This window comes from Pristis pectinata, chromosome 15, assembly GCF_009764475.1.
Source record: "Pristis pectinata isolate sPriPec2 chromosome 15, sPriPec2.1.pri, whole genome shotgun sequence".
NCBI lineage: Eukaryota > Metazoa > Chordata > Chondrichthyes > Rhinopristiformes > Pristidae > Pristis > Pristis pectinata.
The window spans coordinates 15240222-15259277 of NC_067419.1; the positions used below are offsets into that span (position 1 = coordinate 15240222).

A 19056-nucleotide genomic window follows, 5' to 3' on the forward strand; every position below is an offset into this window, starting at 1 on the left:
GGAGGGAGGGGGGAGGGAGGGAGGGAGGGGGGAGGGGGAGGGAGGAGGGAGGGAGGGAGAGGGGAGGGGGGAGGGGGGAGGGGGGGAGGGGGGAGGGGGGGAGGGGGGAGGGGAGGGAGGGGAGGGAGGGGAGGGAGGGGGAGGGGAGGGAGGGGAGGGAGGGGGGAGGGGGGAGGGGAGGGAGGGGGGAGGGGGGAGGGGAGGGAGGGGGGAGGGGGGAGGGGAGGGAGGGGGGAGGGGGGAGGGGAGGGAGGGGGGAGGGGGGAGGGGAGGGAGGGGGAGGGGGGAGGGGAGGGAGGGAGGAGGGGGGAGGGGAGGGAGGGAGGAGGGGGGAGGGGAGGGAGGGAGGAGGGGGGGAGGGAGGGAGGAGGGGGGAGGGAGGGAGGAGGGGGGAGGGAGGGAGGAGGGGGGAGGGAGGAGGGGGGAGGGGGGGAGGGAGGAGGGGGGAGGGGAGGGAGGGAGGAGGGGGGAGGGGAGGGAGGGAGGAGGGGGAGGGGAGGGAGGGAGGAGGGGGAGGGGAGGGAGGGAGGAGGGGGAGGGGAGGGAGGGAGGAGGGGGGAGGGGAGGGAGGGAGGAGGGGGGAGGGGAGGGAGGGAGGAGGGGGGAGGGGAGGGAGGGAGGAGGGGGGAGGGGAGGGAGGGAGGAGGGGGAGGGGAGGGAGGGAGGAGGGGGGAGGGGAGGGAGGGAGGAGGGGGGGAGGGGAGGGAGGGAGGAGGGGGGGAGGGGAGGGAGGGGGGAGGGGGGGGGGGGAGGGAGGGGGGGAGAGGGGGGGGAGCGGGAGGGGGGGAGAGGGAGGGGGGGAGGGGGAGGGGGGGAGGGGGAGGGGGGGAGGGGGTGGGGGGGAGGGGGAGGGGGAGGGGGAGGGGGGGAGGGGGAGGGGGAGGGGGGAGGGGGAGGGGGGAGAGGGAGGGGGGAGGGGGAGGGGGGAGGGGGAGGGGGGAGAGGGAGGGGGGAGAGGGAGGGGGGAGAGGGAGGGGGAGAGGGAGGGGGGAGGGAGGGGGGAGGGAGGGGGGAGGGAGGGGGGAGGGAGGGGGGAGGGAGGGGGGGAGGGAGGGGGGAGAGGGAGGAGGGAGGGGGGAGAGGGAGGGGAGAGGGGGGAGAGGGAGGGGAGGGAGGGGGGGAGAGGGAGGGGAGGGAGGGGGGAGAGGGAGGGGAGGGAGGGGAGGGAGGGGGGGAGAGGGGGGGGGAGGGAGGGAGGGGGGGAGAGGGAGGGGGAGGGAGGGGGGGGGAGGGAGGGGGAGGGAGGGGGGGGAGGGAGGGGGGGGAGGGAGGGGGGGAGAGGGAGGGAGAGAGGGAGGGGGAGAGGGAGGGGGAGAGGGAGGGGGAGAGGGAGGGGGGGGGAGAGGGAGGGGGGGGGAGGGGGGGGGGGGAGGGGGGGGGGGGAGGGGGAGGGGGGAGGGGGGGAGGGGGGGAGATGGGGGAGGGGGGGAGGGGGGGGGGAGGGGGGGAGGGGGGGAGGGGGGGGGAGGGGGGGAGGGGGGGGGAGGGGGGGAGGGGGGGGGAGGGGGGGGAGGGGGAGGGGGGGAGGGAGGGGGAGGGAGGGGGGGGAGGGAGGGGAGGGAGGGGAGGGAGGGGGGGGAGGGAGGGAGGGGAGGGAGGGAGGGGAGGGAGGAGGGGAGGGAGGGGAGGGAGGGGAGGGAGGGGAGGGGAGGGAGGAGAGGGGAGGGAGGGGAGGGAGGGGGGAGGGAGGGGAGGGAGGGGAGGGAGGGAGGGGAGGGGGGAGGGGAGGAAGGGGGGGAGGGGGGGGAGGGAGAGGGGGGAGAGGGGGGAGAGGGGGGAGAGGGAGGGGGGGAGAGGGGGGAGAGGGAGGGGGGGAGAGGGGGAGGGAGGGGAGAGGGAGGGGAGAGGGAGGGGAGAGGGAGGGGGGAGGGGGGAGAGGGAGGGGGGAGGGGGAGAGGGAGGGGGGGGGGGAGAGGGAGGGGGGAGGGGGGGAGAGGGAGGGGGGAGGGGGGGGAGAGGGAGGGGGGAGGGGGGGGAGAGGGAGGGGGGAGGGGGGGGAGAGGGAGGGGGGGAGGGGGGAGGGGGAGGGGGGGAGGGGGGGAGGGGGGAGGGAGAGGGGGGAGGGGGAGGGGGAGGGGGGAGGGGGGAGGGAGAGGGGGGATGGAGGGGGAGAGGGGGAGGGAGGGGGGGAGAGGGGGAGGGAGAGGGGGGGAAGTGAATGATGGGGTGTGGGAGGGGAGGGATGGGGGGGTGGGGAGGGGATGTGGGAGCGTCGGGGAGAGTGGGGTGGCAGCGGGACGTGGGGAGCGGAGGGAAGTGCGGAGGTTGCGGAGGATGCGGGGGAGCTGAGGGGCGGATGGGGACCAGGGATGTGGTTTTAAAGAGGAGAGTTGCAAGAGGGCAGCAGGAAGGCGATAAAGGGAGTTCCTACCGGATTTGGGGTAAGTGACGATCCAGATGTCGCTTTTCCTGACGGGGAAGTTGGCGATCTCCTCCATCTTCCCCCTGCAGAAGGGAGGCAGCCGCACTCCATTGTATTCGAAGTACTTGCTGTCGAACTCGCCCGGGGTGCTGGGCGTTTCTGCTTCGCTCTCCGCCATCCTGCGGGGCTGGTCTGCAAGGCTGCGCGGGGTGGCAGCGGGGGTTCGGCGACCTCACGATGGATGCACCGAGCGCTGAGAGTCGCGCTGTTCCTCCGCCGCAGCCCCGCTCCCAACTCCGCAACAGCAGCGACAACACGCCGGCTCCGGCAGCCCCCGCCAGCTTAAAGGTGCGCACACACCGCTCCGACTCGGCCGACAAATAAAACAAAGCTGTCACCTCCACCACTCTCTTTCCACGACGTGCAGAGATTCCCCATTCGTGCCGGGTCATTCATAAATAAATTAATGCTTCTTTAACTTGTCCTTTGCGATCATCCTGGCTCAGAAATGGAAATATGAGGGAAAAAAGGTGAAAGACACAAAATGGCCATTATTTCAATGCTTTCACGGACCATCGAACTCCACTGCAGTTCAAGATTGCATCCAACCTGGTAGCTCCAAAGCCATGACAACGATGGGGTCGGTCCAGCATCAGTCTTGGCTTCACGACTCAAACTCCGTTAATCCGACATACTAGGGACTTTGGTGGTGCCAGACTGGCCGATTTTCCGGATCATTGGATGTTATTCCGCATTTTTAATCCACATTTTTTTAAAACGATGGTTATACTGGAGTAAATAAGTTTTCCAATGACCCTGGTAGGTTTAAGGGAAGCATTGGAAATGGTGACCTAAGTGAGTTTACAGGTAGCATGAGAAATTGAACAAGGTGAGTTTCGAGAGTAACAGATCCCAGTGAGTTTGAAAAGAGCGTAGGAACTAGGGCCCCAAAGTATTCGAGGGAGCACGATGACCAGGGACCCAGTGTGTTAAAGGGAACACAGGAATCTGTGTCCCAGTGCGTTTAAGGAACAAAGGAACGAGGACCCCGGAAAAGTCCTCAGAACCCGGTGAGCCAGATGCCAAACCATCAAAATTCTGGCACTAGAAATATCTTTTTCCCTTTGAATTCCAACAACACACATCAAACCGCAAATGAATATCTGTTGAAAACTCTCCTCGGTGTCAACGTGGACACATTATTTTGGCCGAAGCCTTTTTTTTGAAGGTTTAGCATAACTGTTTGCTTTTTGTCTACTCCATTCCTCTGTTTAGAAAACCAGGAGTCCCCCATGCTTAGTTACATTCTTATCAATGTCCTACCACATTCAAAGTCTTATACATAAACCACCAAATCTGTATTTCTGCATTTTTTGTAACTTTTCCATTTAGTTTATATTACCATCCTTCCTCTAAATGTACCACAGCAGACTTCCCCACATTACCTTTCATCTGCCATGTATCTGTGCACTTCTCCCGTTTGGCAATTCCTCTCACCCTGCTGCTACCCTCCTCACTGTTTATTACATTTCTTAATTATTCTCTATATATCTAAATGCAGGTCATTTGTCTAGATCACAAAAAAAATGGTCATCCTAATGGTCAACCGAAGGGAACATCACCATTTACTTCCCTCCACACAAAAAAAAACAACCACTCGCTGACTTTTGTGCTTAAAATAGCTTTATATCCACACTCCCATAAATTTAATTTTTGCTGTAATCTGGTCCTTCATCAAATGCCTTCTGAAAATACAGATCAACTGCACTATTCTCATCCATCCTTTATTTCATCAAAGAGTTCAATCAAGTTTATCACACACAATTTGCCTTTAAAAAATCCATGCTGTGTTGTCATTTATCAACCCATTTTTCCAAATGACAATTTCTCTGCCAAGCTATTTGATGCAAACAAGGGTTTCATGTTACACTGCAATATAAACTGTGATGAAAAGAAATGTGGATTGATGCCTCCCGACCTATCTATTCAATCATATCAATGGATGTTATTCATGAACCAGAGGTTCCTTTGTCATAAGGGATTATTAGCTGAAGTTGAAATTCATAGAGCTGAAACCAAATTATTCACTTGATTAGGAAAATTGCTGAACAGCAGAAGACAGTTGGTAAGGATGATGCATAGAGATAAGTTCAGCAGCATGTATTGAGTTGTTTCTCACAAGGATCTATGTTGAGGTCACAACTATTCACCATGTTTATTTAAAAAATGATGAAGGGACAAAAAGCCACACAAGCAAGTTTACTGTCTAACAGAAGGCAAGTTTAATCAATTCACAATATGGTGCTGGTGCAGCAAATAGATTACTGGACTAGCAATCCAGAGACCATGGACTAACAACCCACCATGATAACTGTGAAATTTAAATTCAGTTTAGTCATCTCACCAGAATCCTCAACATGAATAATGATGACAACAGCGAGTATCAGATTGTCATCAAGACCTACCTAGTTCACTTAGATTCATCAGGGAAAGAAACCTGCCATCCTTAATCAGTCTGGTCCATATGTAACTCCCAACACACCAATGTGGTTAACTCTTAAATGAACTCAAAATGATGTAGCAACCCTCTCAGTTCAAGGGCAGTTAGGGGTGTTAATAAATGCTGGCCAGTGACGCTCAGGTCCTTATAAGTAAGTAAATAGGTATATAGATAAGAAGTAACATTGCAGACAGTGTACAGAGAAACATTAAGTGACAAAGTGGTATTAATTAGTAGTTTAAACTAATGGAAAATTGTGGCAAATATTGGATTGTCCATTTTGGATTTTAAAAAAACTGTCAAATTACTTTCTCAATGGTGGAAAGCTAAGAGCAGTGGATAAACAAACAGCTTCAGAATTCCATGTACATGGATCAGTAAAATAAAATAGACCTACAGAAGATAGTCAATTGGACAATGGAATGTTTCCTCAGATGGAACGTTTCAGTTATAGGGAGAGTTGGGACAGACTGTGTCTGTTTTCCTTGGAGCAGAGGAGGCGATGGAGGACAACAATTACAAGAGGTATAGATAAGTTAGATAGTAGGAAACTTTTCCCCGTGGCAGGGGTGTTTCAGGGCAGAGAGTATGGCTTTAAGATAAGGTTTAGAAGGGATCTGAGGAAGAACTTTTTTTACCCGGAGGATGATTGAAGTCTGACACACACTGCCTGAGAAGCTGGTGGATTCAGGTACTCTCATAATACTTAAGAAGCATCTGGACAACACTTGAATCAGAGCATACAGAACAAGTAAAAAAAACTTAAACAAAAATTTTGCAAATTATACTCATTGTTCTCCACAAGACTTTAAATATATGTTTTTAACAGCATAATTAGCAATGAGCGAATGTCAAGTGTAAAAGTTGTGTTTTCGTGCTGTCATAACCAATTCTTTTGGCCTATTGTTGTATTACAAATTGTACTGTCGGTCTTTGGGGAGATTGCTGAATCATAATTTAATTGCCAACCAGAAATCACCAAGATTAGTTTGTAAAGGATGGGAAATTGATGCAAACCTACTCCACCCTACATTCAAGTCCTTTTTTTAAATTTATACTGCCACTGTTGACACTCCATGGAAGATCTTTTCTGGACAGTGAAACAGCATTAAAATTTTAACAGTGTACTGATGAAAGATCTTCTACCCAAAATGTTAACTATGTTCATCTCTGCATGGATGCTGACTGACCTACTGAGTATTTCCAGATTTTCTGTTCTTATTTCATATTTTTTCTGCATCTGAAATACTTTGGTTCCATAGGCTTTCTCTGAGTTTTTTCCCCCCATTAAAGGTGCAGAAATAATGAACAACACCAGATTGTACTTGTAGACCCAATAACAGTTACTTATGTTGTGACATTTGAGGAACCCTTGGTTTGAACAGCAGCAAAAATGCACATTGAAGTAGCATTGTGTGGGGCTCCCATGCCAGTTTCAGTTGAGGGAGGATGGGAGCAATGTTCTTTTGTGCAGAGCTTGCAATGCATTAGAACCATGAATCCCATATCTTCTGCATAGAACCGAGCGGAATATGCCCATCAGTAGCAGAGTCCACACATGTAGTTCCAATTTTGCTGCCACAACATTTTCCAGTGAAAAACGTGCTTCATCTAGGAGAATACATTGGGGCAGAGTTCCTCATGCATGAGGGGAGTGAGGGAGACAAGCACCATGCACCCCACTGATTGACATGACATCATGTTATCAGAGCAGTCACCGTACAGCAAAGGCCTGTTCCTATACTGAAGGCTTACTCCATTTGTAAACTGTGTTTGTGCAATGTAATTTTGGAAAATTGTCATCAATTCTGTGTTGCATGTAAATTGGAATAATCACTGTATTGTTGGCAACTTTTCCCATTCTTATGAAGGTTCTATGATTTGAAATGTTAAGTCTGTTTCTCTTTCCACAGTAGCTACATTATATGCTGAGTGATTCCAGCATTTTCTGTTTTTATTCCATTTCTTAAATCCTTATTGATTTGTCCCATTCTTATTTTTATTTTCTATATGTCTTGGTACCAGATTTGTAATAACAGATTCCAACGATTTCCCTTACACTGACATCAGGCTAACTAATGAAGTTCCCTTTTACTGTCTCCCTAGTTTCTCAAATGATGCCGCTGTCACCTTTCAATCCAGGTGGACCATTCTATAATCCATAGAAGGTTAAAGCCAATGGAATCATTATCTCTGTGGAGACTTCTTCAAATTTCCCAGGTCATAGACCCATCAGATCTTGTAGATTTATCAAGTATCAATACCATTCGTTATTGTATTAATACTTTACAAACACTGGTTTCTTAAAGACCGTCATTCTGAATGGATCATTGGTTCCTCAGTTGTTCCAAAATGCTTTTGAGTCTTCTACTACATTGGATACAAAGCATGTATTTAATTTTTCTACCTTACTGTAGTAATTTACTCTCATATTCTATTTTATCTTCTCCCTCAATTCCTCACCAAACTTCCAAAATCCTCCCAATTTTCAAAGTTATTGCTATTTTTTGCCAATATTTTCAAGTTTCCCTTCAATCTGCCTTTTTACTTTTGTTAGCCACAGTTTCACCACAGAGCCATTTCATTCCAAAGTTATTATGTTCATTACAAATAATGAATTGTGTGTCTGAATGTTTGCCAACGCTGACCAAGGTAGGCTAAGCATGAAATACTGAGCAAAATGGTGTAAGAAACAAAGACAGAAATGAAGTGAGAGAAAATAAATAAAAGGAGGGAGAATGGGAGAAGAGAGAGCAAGGAAGTCAGTGGTGGTGGAAAGGAGTGAGGAAATTAGAAAGGGCAAAAACATGAGGGAGCAGAAAGATAAAAACAGTTACTGTCAGAGAAAAAGGGAAAAGATGAAGCAGAAAGAAAATGACAGAGGGCATAAACTTAAGAAAAAGATGTAAGCAGGCAGAGAAGGAGAAAGAGGGAGAAGAGAGAAACAGTGTGCAGAAACAGATGCACACCAAATCATGCACTGTAGGACATCAGCAGAGGGCAAGAAAGAGGTGGGCAGTGAGAGACAGCATACGAGGCTGAGCAACAAAAAGTGGGTGGGGAATGAGAACGAGACATTGAGAAAGAGAGCATGATTCAGGGAGAGACTGGGAATAGAGTGACAGAGGCAGACAGACAATACAAATGTGACAGAGGACAATGGAGAGTTCTCCCTTGAATCCAAATCAGTTTAATTCTGCCAGAGCTCCCCAATGCCCAAATCTTCCCTTGGTATCACACCTCATTTCTGGCAGTCAGCATTTTACCCTAGTTTGTACTGAGGCTATAAACAAGGACAGGAACCACAGTGAAACCAAGCATAACTGAGCAGGGTTTTGGTGAGTAAGCGCCATTTGATAATGCTGATGATGACATTGTTCATTACTTCGTCAAGGATTATGAATATACTGATGGTAGTTTGTCCTGTTTTTGTGGACGTGACATAGCTGGGCAATGTTCCATTTTATTGGGTAGATTCCAGTGTTGCAGATCAATTTGCGTCACTTGGCTAGAGATGCAGCTAGTTCTGGAACAGATGTTGTCAGGCCCCATAATCTTTCTTGCACCCTGTACTTTTGGAGATTTCTTAATATCGAAAGGGTGAATTGAATTAACTAATCATTGGCTTTGGGTTGGTGGAGACTGCAGGAGAATGTACTGCATATACAGTATAAGTACTGTACTGTATAAGTATATCACGGCTGACACGGTAGTGTAGCAGTTAGCATAACGCTATTACAGTGCCAGTGACCCGGGTTCAATTCTGGACACTGCCTGTAAGGAGTTTGTTCGTTCTCCCCGTGTCTGCGTGGGTTTCCTCCGGTTTCCTCCCACATTCCAAAGACGGATGATGTACCTGTGACTAATAAAGATATCTTATATATTTAAAAACTAAGGTAATATGTGGAATGAATTTTGATATATTGCATCAAATTCTACTGTCAGTTAAGAGTTATTGCCTCAGTAAAGGATGATCTGTTCATAGTTCCACCTCCATCATTTACCTTTGCAAGCAGCAATGCTAAAGAACCTACAGGCTTTGAATTTGAGATGTTGCTGCTTGAAGGAGGAACATTCTTTAATGCAAAGAAGATTGAGAACAGGAATCTCCAAGTGTCAGTGGCAGGTAGTAGACTTGGCAGATATGTCAGTGAGTCCGAGAAAAATGGGCAGACATTTGCCCTGTACATGGAATGAGTAGGAATGTTCCTGTGGATAAACGATATTATTGAGGTCCCAAGAGAGGACACAGCAGAGAAATGTGGCCTTAGGCAAGAAGGCTTCAGGCCTCATTGCAGTCTTCCTTGCAATTTATGTGCCAGTCACCACCTCCTGCACTTACACAGGTAGATCTGCCTTCCCTTGCTGTTGCCACTGACTGACTCTCTCTAGCTGCCCACCCACCTTAGGGTAATACCAAGCAACTCTTGGTGCTAGATACTGAAATCCTCCATCCAAAGTAAATTCTATGCTCTTGCTACTCTCAGTGTTTCTTGCAAGTAGTGCACAACATAGATCCGCTAAAGGAATGAGATAGTAATCAGTGGGAGGTTTCCTTGCCCTGCTTCACCTGAAAACCAGCAAATATCTGCACCTTCAGGAGATTAGGCCGTGCAGTAACGAATTTTAAATTAAGTATGTGGAAAATCTTTTCCCACTTTAAACTCTTTTGCCCCACATTCAGCACACCTCACCAGGATAGAATTGCAAGCAGTTCATTCGACAAGTTTGTATTCTAAATAAGCAAGCTCAAAAAGATGAAATTGACAGGATTTTTGACCAGTGACATCATTAAACCAAACCCAGTGCCATTCTCAACTAATGTCCATCTGCACTATACTTGCATCCTATCAGTGATCATTGAACAACTAACAGGAGGGAAGTCTTAATATTTTTTCTTTTCTACCCCAGGGAAATGAAATAATTAATAATTTCATTGTGTATAATAATGCTGTGTGTGTTATTGTATTGTGTTAACCTGGTAGAGGAGCAGACTCTGATGCAAATGTCTTTCACAGAAGAGAAGCATCCAACGCTAACTAGTCTACCAACTTGTGAACCCAGTCCTGCATGATGCATTTGACTGCTAAATTCCCTGAGGAGTAGTGGAGATGAGCAATGAATGCTATCTTGTCAATGTTGCCTTCATCCCAAGCACATATTTTAAAATAGTATCGGACTAGTTGCACTCTTCTGCAATACACTGAGCGTGTTCAAATTTCTAAGTTTCTGGCACTGTCTCATCAAAGTCACACAATGATTTCAATAATCCCGCCAAGCACTTCTATTTTAAAAATAAAATAATTTAGCACATTCTCAAAGATAATGACAATGGCTGATTAGAATGTCATCAGATGATAGGCTTGTCTTAAAAATTAAGAGTCATATGCCTATGGACTTTGCTCAAATATCTCATTAATATTTGTGAAAGTTAATAAGATAGATAATGCAGTTTTAAAAAGTGTAATTCAAAGTCCAATTATGTGTCTGCACTTATTCCAAAAACTACAAATATGAAAGTGAATATTTTAGACTGCTGAGAAATGGTGCTTTAAGCTTACGTGAAGTAATACAATACAATCTGACAAAACATAAACTTGTATAAATAGGGCAATACACTGGGGGAAAGTGTAATGGAGTGCAAGTCCATAACTCCCTGAAAGTGGCAACACCACTGGAGAGGATGTTAAGGAAGGTGTATGGTATGCTAGCCTTCATTGCCGTCAGTGGACTGAATATATTCTAATATGGGCTGGACTGATTGTTCATGAAAGAAAGACATGGCTTCAGTTTTTTAGGTTCAGCCTGTTAATTATGTTGAATAATCTTCTTTCATTTTATATCAACTGGAGATTGCATCTAAAATATAATGGCCTAGACATTCAATCATGTTGCACTTGTTTTCTAACCACTACGGCACTAAATTGTGTAAAATTAATCATGAATCAGAATCGGTAGGATACAGTGCACCTTATGCATGATGAGATATTTGATTAGGCTTTTAGATGGGCATCACTTGCACACTCCTGAAACAGGCAGAACATTCAGGAATGATGTCAATCAACGTGCAACACTAATTTGGTGCCTGCTCTGTGAAACTGATTCACATGAATGCAATAAATATACAGTGTGGGCCCTGCACAGGAAATCAGATCTGAACACACTCAGCACCTGTACAATTTAAAGGGATCATAAATTGCTACTGAATTTGCTGGAAAGGCAAGAACAGAAAATGTTGGCAGCATGTGTGGAAAGAGAAACAAAGTTCACATATCAGGTTGAAGGCCCTTTTGATTTATTTCAGAGTTCCAGCAGTATTTGTTGGTATTACTCTAAGAATTGTATCATGTGAGCAACATGCCTCTGTATTCTTCATGTGGAACTTGCCGGGGAGTCTGTACGTCTCTGTGGGAAAAGCACAGTAAGAAGAATATGGTCTTGATGCTGTAAGCTTTAGGTGTTTTTAAAATAAAGTATTTTTTGTGAATACTGACTTTTTCCTAGTAGTTTAGAGAGAGATACTGAGACAGCTTTAGTCTTTGTCCTGTTAGTACTCCAGCCATTGGAAAAAAGAGAGGGGGTAAAGGCACAGTTTACATTATAGAGCAGTAGGGCAGAAGGTCTCTGGCAAGTGGTACTAATCTCAAGGATGTTCTACCTTCCCAATGAGAAATGCATCTGGAAGTTATGATTTTCAAAGACAGTGTTAGACAGAGGCTTGCTCCTACCTGGACCTCTCTTCATCTCATTCAGCACAAAGCAGCCAGTAATAGTGTCAACTATATCAACCACACTACTACGAAGCTAATTCCCCGTCGTTATAAAAAGGCTCCATGAATATCAACTGTAGAGACAAGGATAGATATTACTCGATTACTCCCACACTTCTAGGATGGATTCCATCACACAATACACTCACTTGGAAATATATTTTTTCTTTCCTGTGTGTTCCCACATCCACTAAGCTGGAGCAGTTTGGGAAGGTAGCTCCTCAGTAACTGCACTAATAGTTAGGGATGAGCAATGACCTCACAGTGGTGTTTGCCGTCCAAGAGTCATAATAAATAGGAACCTGAATCCTCATGATGGCTCTCTTGCCATCTGTGTTACTGATTATCTCAGTGTTCCTTTTGCATATGTTATGAAATCCAGAAGCAAGAAAATTAACAAGCCAAACATGTTTATACATTTAATCAAAACTATAGAACTTGTAGATTAATCACTCTTGTACTGTCCCTAAGTACCTGTCTTCCAACGTGCCTCTGCCTGCCCACTACTTCTATGCAGTGCTTCCTTTGTGTCCACAGCCAAACTGAAGGAGTTTGCAGGAGCGATGAACAGCAATGAAGAGCTCTCTGGGCCTAGGCTGCATTGTTTTACCATGAATGGTAACATTCTAGGCTATCTGTTTGATGAGCAACAGTGGGAGAACTGTTGAAGTGGTATTGGTGGGGTTGTGCGTGCTATCATACAGAAAGAGCAAAACATTCCCCACAGCAGTTCCCATAATCTGGGGCAAATTGCTGGAGTTCCCTAGCACCTTGGAAGACCACTTGTAAACTGGTATGAAAAGACAACTTGGGATGAAGGAGAGCTGGAACACATGAAAGAGGGTTAAATAAAAGCACACCAATTACCTCTAATCCTCTGCTGAACACTGACTCTAGAAACTGCATTAATGACAGCTGGTAATGTACGTAGATGTTTGTATATGGCTGGTGTCGTGGTTAGTCTGTGAATGGGTGTTGAGACATATATCTGTCAGTTAGGAGAATTGATTGCTAGGGATTTTTAGTTCAGTAACAGGGCGTGGATGTACGTCTATGCATTTAGTTGTGCACTTGTTAGGAAATGGGATGTGTTGATGTGGTCTCTTTTACCACACATATGATGCCATTAAACTTCTTCCCTTATGGGGGCCAAGCCACTGGATGTCACTGCTTGCACTGACCACCTCCTCCTGACGTTTTCTCACATCAGTTCTGGAGGACTTCCTATGCACACCAGCCGAATCTCTCTCCAGCTCTTTGACAGGAATGTTGAGGTCAGCATGGGTGAAGCAGGTTGCCTGCTCCCAGGTCTGTGCCACTATCCTTTTTTTCCCCCAGTGGCTCCAAGCTGCACCATGACCTCAGCAGTGTCTGGAGTCAGTTATCACCTTTCCTTTAACAGTTGCACACGTGATATGGATTAGCAAAGATTAATTTCAGATGGCATGTAGGACTCCCGTAATTAGTTGTGATTAAAGTGTGCAGCTTGGGAAAACATGATTAGGATCTCTTAAACATTTGAATTTTTACAAAAGCATGGACAAAAATCTTGTGCTAGTAGCATCTGGGCAAATTGGTGCAGGACCCTGCATTATGCCATTTTAACGCACATCTTACCGATGAATTAATCTATGAGTTCAAAGTCAAAGGTCAAAGTCAGGTTTGTTGTCATATGTACAAGTACATGTGTGCACAGGTGCAATGGAAAACATAAATTGAACATAAATTATACACAGTTTTTACATGAAAACTCAACTAGAACAAAAATAAAAGTCCATTTTTGTCCAAAGTGGTCAGTGTTCATAGTGTTGCTAAACTGTAGTGATTAGGGTTTTGCTGGTTGGTTCAAGAACCGAATGGTTGAAGGGAAGTTGCTTGTCTTGAATCTGGTGGTGTGGGACTTCAGGCTTCTGTACCTCCTGCCCAATGTTAACTGCGAAAAGACGGCATGGCCTGGATAGCGGAGATATTTGGTGATAGATGTTGCCTTCTTGAGGCAATGCCTCCTGTAGATACTACCGATGCTGGGGAGAGATGTGCCCATGAAGTATTGGGCTGAGTCCACTACTCTCTGCAGCTTGTTATGCTCTTGTGAATTCAAATTGCTGTACCAGACCATGATGCAACCAGTCAGGATACTTTAAACAGTACACCTGTAGAAGTTTGTTAGAGTGTTTGGTGACAAGCCAAACCTCCTTAACCTCCTAAGAAAGTAAAGATGCGGGCATGCTTTCCTTATGATTGCATCTCATGTGCTGGGCCCAAGACAGGTCATCCAATATCTTAACGGCCAGGAACTTAAAGCTGCTGACTCTCTACACTGCCGATCCACCTATGTAGACTGGCACATGTCCGCCCTCCTTCCCCTTCCTGAAGTCAACAATCAGCTCTTTAGTTTTGCTCATGTTGAGCGAGAGGTTGTTGTTGTGGCACCACTCAACCTGGTGCTCTGTCTTGCTCCGGTAAACTGACTCATTACCACCTGTGATTCATCCAACGACAGTAATGTTGTCAGTGAATTTGAAGATGGCATTGGAGCTGTGCTTAGCCACACAGTCATGTGTGTAAAGAGAGTAGAGCAGGGGGCTAAGCGCGCAGCCTTGAGGTGCAGCTGTGTTGATGATCATTGAGGAGGAGATGTTATTACCAACCTTCACTGATTGAGGTCTGCTGATGAGGAAGTTGTGTATCCAGTTGCAGAGGGAGGTCCACGGAGGCCCAGGTCTTGAAGCTTGATGATGAGTTTGGATGGGATGATTGTGTTGAATGCCCATCTGTAGTCAATGGACAGCAGCCTGACATATGGGTTCCTGTTGTCCAGATGGTCCAGAACAGAGTGAAGAGCCAGAGAAATCACATCTGCTGTTGACCTGTTGTGGCGGTAGGCAAATTGGAGCAGATCCAGGTCATCACTCAGGCAGGAGTTGATCTGCACCATAACCAACCTCTCGAAGTACTTCATTTTGGTTGATGTAAATGCCACTGGATGGTAGTCATTGAGGTAGGTCACAACACTCTGCTTGGGCACAAGTACAATAGATGCCTTTTTGAAGCAGGTGGGAACCTCAGACCGCAGAAGAAAGAGGTTGAATATGTCCGTAAATACTTCAGCCAGTTGGTCCACACAGGTCTTTAGTACTCAGCCAGGTACGCTGTCTGGACCAGACACCTTTCGTGAATTCGCACTCTTGAAGGATGCCCAGACGTTGGCCTCAGAGACTGAAATTACAGGGTCATCCGGAGATGTGGAGGCTTGTGTGGGTTTGTCATAGTTCTCCCTATCAAAGTGTGGGTGAAAGGCATTGAGCTCATCCAGGAGTGATGGGTCATCGCCACTTATGCTACCCGATCTCACCTTGTAGGAAGTTATACTGTGCAAGTCCTGCCACAGCTGTGGAGCATCGATCTGTGACTGCAGTTCAGTCCGAAATTGCCTCTTTGCGTCGCAATGGCCTTCCGGAGGTTGTACCTGGACTTCTTATATGACTCTGGGTTGCCAGCCCTAAACACCACAGATCTAGCCCTCAGCAAATTACGAATCTCCTGGTTCATCCAGGGCTTCTGGTTGGGGAAGACTCAGAATGTTTTTGTGGGTCCACACTCATCCACACATGTCCTTATGAAGTCAGTTACGACTGTGGCATATTCATTTAGGTCCACTGACGAATTCTTGAACATGGTCCAGTCTACCGACTCGAAGCAATTCCGATTTCGCTCCTCTGCTTCTGCCATCCAGCTCTTCGTAGTCCTTTTCACCGGTGCCACGCTCTTCAGTCTCTGCTTGTACGCAGGCAGAAGAAGCACAGCCAGGTGGTCAGATTTACCAAAGTGCAGGTGAGGGATGGAGTGGTAAGTGTTCTTGATGGTGGTACAGCAGTGTTGAGTGTGTTGAGTCCTATAGTATTGCAGGTAACGTGTTGATAGTAGTTAAGTAGAGACTTCTTCGAGAAGTCTAATTGAGGTTCTGGAAGAATTGCTCCATCTCTATGGGCACAATTTAAAGTCTTAGGGCAGTTTGTGCTTTATGGAAATTAGTAAATTTGATAAAAACCTTGGTGGGAAGGAAGAAAGGTTAATAAACCTTTCACGTCAACAAAGCCCAGAGTTCAGAGAGATCAGAAAAGCCAATAATGAATATATGAATAAACAGATTTTGACGCAATTCACACGATTAATAAAAAGAAAACAAAAAAAGCTTAACTGTGTGAAGTAGGTCCTGACGCTGTGGCATTAGAGTAGCTAATAAAAATATGACAATACTAGATTAAGAAGGCCTGTTAAATGCAGGACAATCTTGTTGAAACTGTCATCCACTGTTGAATATTCACACATTGTAAAAGCATTAAAATGCCAAGCTAGCTGACAGTAATGACCTATTGTACTGCTAATTTGCTGAAACTGGATTATCAGAAAATAACGTTGATATGTTGCTTTGAACACTTGTTGCTTTAAACACTTTGAATTTTGGCCAGCCTGCCACGTATGCCGAAGGCATTTACATTTATAAGAAACAGAAAGTAGTAATACAATGATGCAGTGACTAGGCAACAAGGCAGTAAGTAAAACAGCACAATTTGAAACTGATCTTAGGATTTAACACAAATAGCGTCTACAGATTGACAGACCATTGTTTATTAAAGTCTATTAAACTTTGTCTGTTAGTTTTTATCATTAGTGCCCACTAAGTCCAATACAAAAATTCCGAATTACTGATAAACGAGAATAATCAAGATTTGTATAATAGTGATGACCTTTCGGGTAAATGTAGTAACGCTGCATTGATGTACAGCACTTCAGTTGATAGAATTCAAGGAAGCAGCAGCAACAATTCTTTGCACAGAACGTTTGAAAATATTGCATGATTGTGAAGTGGACATCATGAAAGGGTCCGAGAAGCTGTTCCTTGCATTGAAAAAAATTAATCAGAACCTTGGCTTTAGCTATTCCTCTGTACATTGCCTGATTACTGGGGGGAAAAAATCCTGCACTTGGCTAGTGGGAGAGAGATCCCTCCTCTGCTGCCTCTGAATGCACAATTTAGTAGTGTTTGAGCACTGAACACTGCTTCTGAAATTCAGTTCCATGGAAGTCATCAATGTTTAGCACATGTGCCCAAAGATAAATTTCTACCTCAGTGCCCTACAGAAGCTCAGGATAATTTATGTTTGCCTTATGTTTTTCTTGTGAATGTTGTGTCTCTAATGCTATGTGCCTGTGATGTTCCTGCAAGTAAGTTTTTCACTGCACCTGTGCATACATGTACTTGTGCATATGACAATAAACTCAACTTGACTTGAGGTTGTGCTTTGCAAACAGTTAAGGACTTTTAAAATGTAGTCCACAGTTATAATATTGGAAGTACCAGACAGGCTTCACAATTGGCAATGAGGAAAATGACCAGATAATCTATTTTTCACTTTAAATCAAAAAACTACATATACTGGATATCTGAAATAAAAACAGAAAGTGCTGGAAAAATTCATGAAGTCATGCAGTATTCTGTGGAGAAAGAATACTGTAATCACAGGATACACGGAAATAACTCAGAGTTAACATTTCAGTTAACGATCCTCCAACAGAACTGGAGAAGTGAGAAAATAAGTATGTTTTAAATTGCAGAGAGGGAATGGGTGGAGATAACAAAGGGAATGTCTGTGATAAAGTGGGCAGGCAGCACAATGTTTTCAGAGCTGTCTAATTAATAGATGAATAAGGGGAGTTGGAGAGAGAACTTGAAAAAACAAAAGAGCATGTTGGAATTGTGAGGAAACAGAACACAGCAGTCTCTAGAAATCTGAAACAAAAGAGAATGCTTTAAAATACCAAGTAGATCAGGCAGCATCTGTGATGACCTTGCGTCAGAAATAGCCAGTTCAAACACAATCAGCAAAAACTAGTTCTCAAAAATTCTTGAATCCAGTCCCAAAGATCTCCAACCAGCTATGTGGAAGCTGAAGTGCTGTCCCTCAAACTAATGAAATGGTGTAGGAAGCCAATGATGAGAGGTCAGAGTGATTGGGGGAAGGAAAGTTAATATGGGGGAGTGGGCTGGAGAATGGAAGCCCAGAGTCACATTTGCAGACTGAATGGAGGGGCTCTGAAAAGCAGTCACCCAACCTGCATTTAGTTTCTCCAAAGTAGAGGAAACCATGTCATGAACAGAAATGCAGTACACTAAACTGGAAGAAATGCCAGTGGATTTCTGCTTCACCTGAAGGTCTGTTCAGGTCCTTATATACTGGGGAGGAACAATGTAAAAAGGTGCATCTCCTCCAGTTGCTTGGGAAGATGCCATGAGAGAGAGGTGGTTGGTGGAGATGAAAGTCTAAACCAGGGAATCACAAAGGGGAACAGTCCCTTCAGAATGTTGAAAGAAAAATGGAGTGGAAGACGTGTCTGATGGTGGAATCTCTTTTCAGGCGGTAGAAATTGAAGGATGATCCATAGTATATGGAGACTCATTGGATGGAAGTTGAGGACCATGGTGAAGTGTTGTTCTGGCCAGAAGGAGAGCAGGTGAGAGCAGAAGTGTGGGAAATAAAGGAGATGCAGTTGAGAGTCCTGCCAAGCAAGGTGGGAGGGGAAGCTACAGTAAAAGAAAAAATAAGACATCTCAGAATCACTAGTCTGGAAAATCTTGTCACCAGAACAGGAGATGAAGGAACTGGAAGAATGCAATGGAGTTATCAGGACAATGACCTGATAGTCAGCAGCAGGGTTGTAGTCCAGAGAGAGATAAGAAGTGTCTGAGAGCTGATGTACAGCCTCTGTGAGGTAGAAGTCAACTCAAGAAACCTAAAAATTGCAATTAATGCATGATTAATATCCAGGCTGTCCCGGGTAACAAAGTGGTTCTGTTTTTACTGTTGATTTGGTCCACAAGTTGGAAAATACACAAAAATTACTCAATATGGAAACCACACCTCCGTAGTATTGTAATGAATGAAATCAAAGGCTGATGAGAAAGAACAATTACTAGAAGTGAGAGAGAGGTAACTAGTCCTCTTCATAGGAACTGCTGTTCATAGGAACAAATGTATGCACGTACGTCGGACTTCTAAATTTAATAATATTTTGGGAACTCCCATATATAGAGGCACTTGTAACACTGGGATGGCCTGTAATTGGCTGGTTGGTGGTCAGTGTGGGCTCAGTGGGCCTTAAGGCCTGTTTCTGTGCTGTATTTCTCTCCATTACTTTAAAAAAAACACTTATGTTATTTGAAGCAAAAATAGTGCCTGGTGACACCATGGAGAATTTCCTTACTCTGCTTCAAACACGGGATTTTTGGGCCACCTGAGAAACAGACAATAGATTAGGGCTCTGGCTTAATACTTCATCTGAAGGACTGCAACTCTGCCACTGCAGTGTCCCCTCAATACTTCACCAATCAAGTTACCTTTCTATATGACTACCTTGTGCTG

The 19056-nt window shown here is 46.0% G+C and overlaps 1 protein-coding gene across 2 annotated transcripts in view; it reads right to left on the reverse strand.

The window, feature by feature from the left end:
• sult4a1 (sulfotransferase family 4A, member 1) overlaps nucleotides 1-2748 on the reverse strand; it is a 42331-nt gene extending 39583 nt beyond the window's left edge. The window contains exon 1 of one of the 2 annotated variants that reach the window (XR_007957520.1): nucleotides 2372-2748. Coding sequence is in view for 1 of the 2 variants with exons in the window: in XM_052030417.1 (XP_051886377.1) it covers nucleotides 2372-2540 (169 nt within the window). In the remaining variant the exon portion in view is untranslated. The remainder of the gene's footprint in view (nucleotides 1-2371) is intronic. The other variant, XM_052030417.1, reaches the window with a different exon arrangement.
• Between the last annotated feature and the right edge of the window lie 16308 nt (nucleotides 2749-19056).